Source organism: Austrofundulus limnaeus, unplaced genomic scaffold, assembly GCF_001266775.1.
Source record: "Austrofundulus limnaeus strain Quisiro unplaced genomic scaffold, Austrofundulus_limnaeus-1.0 Scaffold895, whole genome shotgun sequence".
Lineage (NCBI taxonomy): Eukaryota > Metazoa > Chordata > Actinopteri > Cyprinodontiformes > Rivulidae > Austrofundulus > Austrofundulus limnaeus.
In genome coordinates this window covers 142712-149333 of record NW_013953297.1, presented here as the reverse complement: position 1 = coordinate 149333, position 6622 = coordinate 142712, and the positions used below count along the sequence as shown (strand labels likewise).

At 40.6% G+C, this 6622-nt stretch overlaps 1 protein-coding gene across 1 annotated transcript in view; it reads right to left on the bottom strand.

Moving 5' to 3' along the window:
- Positions 1-295: 295 nt before the first annotated feature.
- The window catches only part of LOC106533154 (caprin-2), a gene marked incomplete at its 3' end in the record, with an annotated part of 36224 nt that continues 29897 nt past the window's right edge, over positions 296-6622 (bottom strand). The window contains 7 exon segments of the mRNA XM_014029395.1: positions 296-357; positions 2730-2846; positions 2931-3075; positions 5565-5705; positions 5783-5878; positions 5965-6072; positions 6287-6333. Coding sequence (XP_013884849.1) covers positions 296-357; positions 2730-2846; positions 2931-3075; positions 5565-5705; positions 5783-5878; positions 5965-6072; positions 6287-6333 — 716 coding nt within the window.

The following is a 6622-nucleotide window of genomic DNA, read 5'->3' as shown; positions in this document are numbered from 1 at the left end:
ATTCCTGTTTGAGCTCAGTTGTTAAACAGGCACAAAGTACGTGAGTGCACTCGAATAAAAAAAAAGAAGAAACTAAACAGGAGAAAAGCTGAGTGCTAGTCTGAGCTCACTTTCAACAAGGTGTTTCAAATTGTCGACACTGAATTGAAACACCAGCGCTTCTAGACATCCATCTTGTTTTGCATCTGGCAACCACACAATCTATATAGTCTTTTAGCAACAACTTACTGTACGGTGAAATAAACAGAATCTTTATCATTAGTGTCAATAGATTAGAGAAATTCAGATAACTCACTTTGGCAGCATAGAAGAGTGGACCAGAGTCTCTGAGGGGAGCCTGGGGGATGTAGGATCCTCCTGGAGTGGGGGTGGTGTAAAAGCAATTAAGGATGTCAGTTTTGAACAAAACCTTATAAAGATATAGAAAACTTAGTGCACATTTTAAAAGAGCTAAGTGTTTCAGAACTGCAGTCACACCAAATGGAGAAAACAATGAAAAGTTGGAGGAGAAACAAAAACAGACAGGTGATGGGCAGATGCAGAGCTCATTTACCCACAGTCTCTCTACAAAGCCAATCTACAGAAATCATTCTGTAGAAATACGTCAATGTCTTAAATCACACTCATACTGATGGGATACACATCAGAAGTGGTGGGGCTTCAGTGTCTAAGACACTTCAACATGTGACTTAAAAAGTAGTGTCACTAATGCAACTCTGTTAAAGACAGTAAAACATAATGTGTTGATCACACCATGTATCATCTTATATTCACTAGTTACATGTAATCAGGCACAAAGTAGTGAAAGATTCAAGCTGAAAGTGCTTTTAAAAATAAAGGAAAAACAGTTTGTGTTAACTGTGCAATGTTTCAACTGCGAGAGATTAAACTAATGGTGTTCCAGTGGGCCCAAACAACCCGACCAGCAGGGGGAACCAGGGACTTTGGGATTTATCCATTTAAAAACTAGTCATGAGGAGCTGAAAGTAAGAAGAGGGATAAATTGAGATCAAGTGGCTGGCTCAGTTGGTAGAAATGTTGCCCCTCAGTAAGAAGGTCACCAGGTTGAATCCAGGTTCTCTTCATGGATTAGGCTTATTGTCAACTTTAAATTGTCCCTAGCTGTGAGAGTGTGAATGGTTGTCTCCATGAAGCCCTGTGATGGACTTGCGACTAGGGATGGGTACCTTTGACATCTGAATCGATTCGGTACAAATATCCGGTACCTGGGAATCGGTACCGGTACTTAACTGTACCAATTTTCAGTACTTTGTGTGTGTTGTTTTTTCAATAATAAACTTTTTTTTAACATATTTCTCAATATCAAATTTAACAAATAAAGACAATATCCAACTCTTTGTATTGTAACATCATTTTTTAATCTAATTTCTTTAAAGGTGAAAACTCTTGAAAACAACTAACGTAGTGTTTTGTTTTATTGCACAAATTAAAATCCAGCTCCACGTRTTTCTATTGATGTCATTTCCCYGCYAGAAAAATTGTGTGATGGAGGTCCATGGAAGGCAAATAAGTTTAAATCAAATAAGCAAAAGAGGATTGAGTTAAAATAAATAAAAGTATTCAAGCTACGTTTTGAGCATCCAAACGAACGAACGTCGTGCTCACAAGATAATTAATCTACCAGATAATTCAGAGGCGGTCTGTTCAGCGAGTTTTACTCAAGGAGCTGCGAGGCTTTCATGCTACGTTCAAACTGAGCTCTGTTTACCAGCGACTGCTGACGTCATTACGCTCTTGCACGATGCTGCGTTCAGGACCAGAATGGAAAACTCACCACTCTTACGCCAATACGGTCGCAATGATGCGTTTAGGTACTGAAAAATGGTACCGTTTGACATTACGTGAACAGATACTCAGTAGTACAGACAGAATTTGGTTGGTACTTCGAAAAGTATCGAATTCGGTACCCATCCCTACTTGCGACATGTCCAGGGCGTAGCTTGTTCCTCGCACATCGATTGCTGGATATGGGCACCAGTAACCCTGAAAAGAAGCAGCAGGTTAAAGTAATGGATGGGTGGACTGAGATCAAAGAAAGGGATCAGCCACCACAAAGTTTGCATTGGATTTCTTTCAGTTATTGTCTCAGTTTTTATCTGACCACTTTTTTTTGCATATTTCCATTCCAAAAAGGCTTTATATGTTGTAGAATTTCACATATTACTACACTAGCCTTGCTTCTTTTTGAATGAGTTTTATTTGTAAATTAGGTGGTGGAAAGAAGGGTCCAGCAGAGTGCAGATCTGGCCCGGATTCGAGCTGATCTCATTGTGTAGCTGCACGTCTTGATGGGGAAATTTGATGACAGTCTTCACTGTGTCAGAAGGATTTCCCCCACTCTCAGTTGTGCGACTTTGTTGGGGAAAACTTGGAAGTTCTTGTTTGCAATGTGGGGTGTTGTCTACCAGGAGAGCAAAAATGGCAGAAGTGTTTAGAAATACTGACTACATTAAATCTGCTGCTGATGGGTTAGAGGCGAGAAATTTTTAAGAATCTACAAAAGTCCTTTTGTTTTCTACTCAGCTAAGGACTGTCATGTCTGAGAATATGCACCGTTTAGCCTAAACAAATACATGTATCAAGAAAAAAAAGTGAGGATGCAGAGGGGACACAAAACCTAGAAGAGCAAATGAAAGTTGAGATTCTATACCTCTGTCACCCAGAAGAGCAAAAGGATTGTGCCAGTCCCACGCCACCACGTGCCATACCTCTGACAGACCCTCTGGTGTAGTGGGACAGACCGGGTCGACTCAGACCTGCACCGGACTGGCCAGGGGACAGGAAGATCTGGCCACCATTACCCATTGAGTAGTTTGACTGATATACTTGAGAAAAACAAAGATCAAGAGGCAAAAAAAAAATTAAAAAATATCTCCATCATGGGCCGCTTGATAAAAATCTTTACATACCCAGCGAGGGCTCATCATCTGATGGGGCAAACTCTGGTGGTGTCTGGGTGCTGACAGTTATGTAAGGGGATCCAGAAGAAATGGCAGGATTTGACTTGTAGAACATTTCCCCAGTTTGGGATAAAGCAGTAGTCACCCTAAAGACCTACAAAAAGCAGGAAATTACAATCATTAAAACAAAAAAATCATGGTCCCACTCAAAACATTTCAACTGTAATAATAAAGTTTATTGGTTTTATGAAAACATTTTGAGACATGAAAAACTGATTGGTGAGGATTTGTGTGTGAGGCGGTCCTCTGACTATAAGATGTGTTGCCAATCTCATCCCAGGATCTTCACATGAAGAAAAGATGAGTTTGGATCAGTGTTGTGTTTGACTGCCATTTTAACTTTAGTCTTAGTCTTTTGAACAAAAATACTTCTTAGTTTTAGTCATTTCTATATTCAACGGTTTTAGACGAGTTTTAGTCGACGAAAGCTTAAAAAACTGTTTAGTTTTAGTCTTAAAAAAGACAACATATTAAGCCTGAAACATACTCGCTCCGATGCCGACGGGTTGACACGCAGTCATGTGGTTGATCGCAGTCGTTTTTGCAGACTTTTCATAGTCACTGCGCGCTGAGCTCGGGGAAACCCCCCTCCCACTGAACCATACGTCACTGCATGGAATTTCCCCCTGCAGCAGCCGACAATCATTGCAAAAAAAAAAAAAGATGTCACTAACCCGACGTATTTATCCACATCTGTTCTGGTTTAGCTCCACAGTTTTTATCAGTCAGATTCCTCCGTGCACAACGTCTGTTTTATCTCCATTCATGAGTTTTTCAGGTTTTGACTATCTTTATAAAACTCTACTTCCTGGTGTCGGCTCTGGGAGCGAGCCCCCCCCCCCCTTTTTTTTTTTTCTTTTTATTTTTACGAGTGCAGCAGCACAAACAAACAAGCCATAAGTTTTTCACGGTTTGACTATCTTATAAAACTCTGCTTTCTAGTCTGGGAACGAGTCGTTCCCCCCCCCCCAGCGCAGCACAAACAAAGACGCCCACGAATTTCAGACCAATCACACATTACCGTCGACACGGGAGGGGGGTGCCAGCGGGTTGTGCCAAAAGGGGCTGTCGACACGACGCTGCAAAGCCCGGTGACGTAATTTTCGTCATTAAACTGCGACAACCCGTGCCGACGTCGGCAGTTTGCAGGGAGCATGTTTTCAGCTTTAGTCTTTACAAATTAATTTGAATAATTTGTGTTAACATTTGTGAATTTGTGTTACTCTAAAAATGCCCAAAACTAAAACATTCTCACTTTGTGGCTTTATTTCTCAGAATTTGCTAAAGTGCAATGAATGTACAAAAAGAGGAACACACATGTTCAACTCAAACTTGTCAGCCCGGACGACGAAGACGCATCTTATTTAAAAAAACGGACATCATGCAGTCCTAAACTTAGTTAGTAGACTATTAAACTTGTGCAAACGAGTGTTTACACGTACCAGGCTTTTATTCAGAACAGAAGCACTGACATGCGCAGTTGCTAACCCCCCTGAAAAAAAAAAGTTTTACTTTCGTCACGAACGTAAACAAACAGCTTCTGAGCTCAGAATGGACCTGCGACAGCATTTAATGGTGGAGACGTTACTCCCTGGTTAAGCTACAGGTGACGGACGGACTTATTATTTTATTTATTGATTTTTTTTTTTGCGACGCGGTGCAGGCTGTTTTCCTTCTTTACTGAATGAGAGGAGGAAATGTTCTGTGCTGCTGCTGTGTGTGTAACAGTGCTGCTGTCCCTCCCTCCACTCTGCATTCTAAATGATTGACAGACCACCGACTAACATTTTCGTCCAGTCTCGTCAATGAAAACTCAGACACGTTTCATCATGGCGGTGGCTCAGTTGGTAGAGCTGATGCCTCTCAGCAAGAAGGTCACCGGTTCAAATCCCGGTCCGGGGACCTTTCTGGGTAGAGTTTGCATGTTCTCTCCGTGCATGCRTGGGTTCTCTCCGGGTACTCCGGCTTCCTCCCACAGACCAAAAACATGACTGTTAGGTTAATTGATAACTCTAAATTGTCCCTAGGTGTGAGTGAGAGAGTGAATGGTTGTTTGTCTCGTTTGTCTCTATGTGCGGCCCTGTGATGGACTTGCGACCAGTCCAGGGTGTACCCCGCCCCTCGCACTGTGACTGCTGGATATGGGCACCAGTGACCCACGTGACCCTGAAAAGGAAGAAGCGTGTACAGAAAATGGATGGATGGACGTTTTGTCATGTCTTAGTCATCAAATAGCTATGTTTATTTCGTTACCGTCTCGTCAACGAAAACAACACTGTTATTATATTATTAATTAATATAATACATAATTCCAATAATAATTAATATAACCCTGCAGACAGACTGAACTCCAGAAGTGGAGTTGTCCTAATTCCTACAACACATTTCTGACTTGTGAGGGTCTTTGTTCCAAGGTTTCGACTGAGGAAGTGGTCAGTATTATTGTTATAAATAAATTAGAAAGAAAAAAAGAAAAACAAAGAAGGAAAACAAAGAAAGAAAGAATTAAATAAATAAATAATATTCTAGAAGAGCTAAGAAAACTTAAGTGAATAGAGTCCCAAACAGTTTTAAAGAACTTACAGACTGAATGTTCTGAAACTCTGAAGAGGTGAAGGTCCGCCTGGTGGGAGGGGTGGTAAAAGTCTCTGCCTGGGGTAGGGTGGTGGTACTCAACCTTCCCCCATTACAGGGAGAATTTTTCACTGGATCAGCTGCTGGCTTCTTGACAAAAAAAATAAAAAAATAAAATAACGGAATTTATTTTCATCATAATCATCATCATCCTCAGATTTATTTACACAATGAGAGCTCTTCTCTTCCAGAGCAGCTGTGATGGATTTCCGATGATAGAGTGGTGGAGAGGAAAAGGTTCTGTCAGCCGACTGAGGAGACTCCTGCAGAGATCAAATCAAACAAAAACACCTCCGTCAGAGAAGCAGTGAATCAGACGTTGCTTTAACAGCCACATGTTGCCTTTTACTTGATCCAGGTTCTTTGAGGAAAGGTCCAAGTCGCTGCTCTGCAGATTCTGATCCCCTTTGGTCAAACAGACTTTCTGCTCCAGAAGCCTGGGAGGCAGTGGGGTTGACTGAATATGGAAAATGAGTGAAATAAAAATAATTGCTCTTAAGTTGCAAGTCAGCCATCACAGGAGACCAGGCAAAAACCTTTTTTTTTTTTTTTATATTTATTAATCTACACAAACAGTAAAACATGTTCACACACAAAGCAGAACAGAAGCAGAAACTTCAAACATGAATACAAATTTATAATTTTGGTAAATATTTAAAATAAAGTCTTACTTGCATTGTTTTGGGCAGGATGTCCAGGCTTCCTACACCTTCATGGGCTTGTTGGATTAGGTAAAAAAATACAATAAAATCATTAAAAACATACTAAAAAATATCTATAAAAAAAAATCAAGAAACTCAATAAGTAAATGAAAAAAGATTCAGTTTGAAAATGTCCCACCCACAGAAGTGCAAAAAATATTGCTTGCAGCAGCACATGAATACCATCCTAACCAGTTAGATTAACATCTAGCCAAACCAATATACAGTGGGGAAAATAAGTATTTAGTCAGTCACCAATTGTGCAAGTTCTCCCACTTAAAAAGATGAGAGAGGCCTGTAATTGAC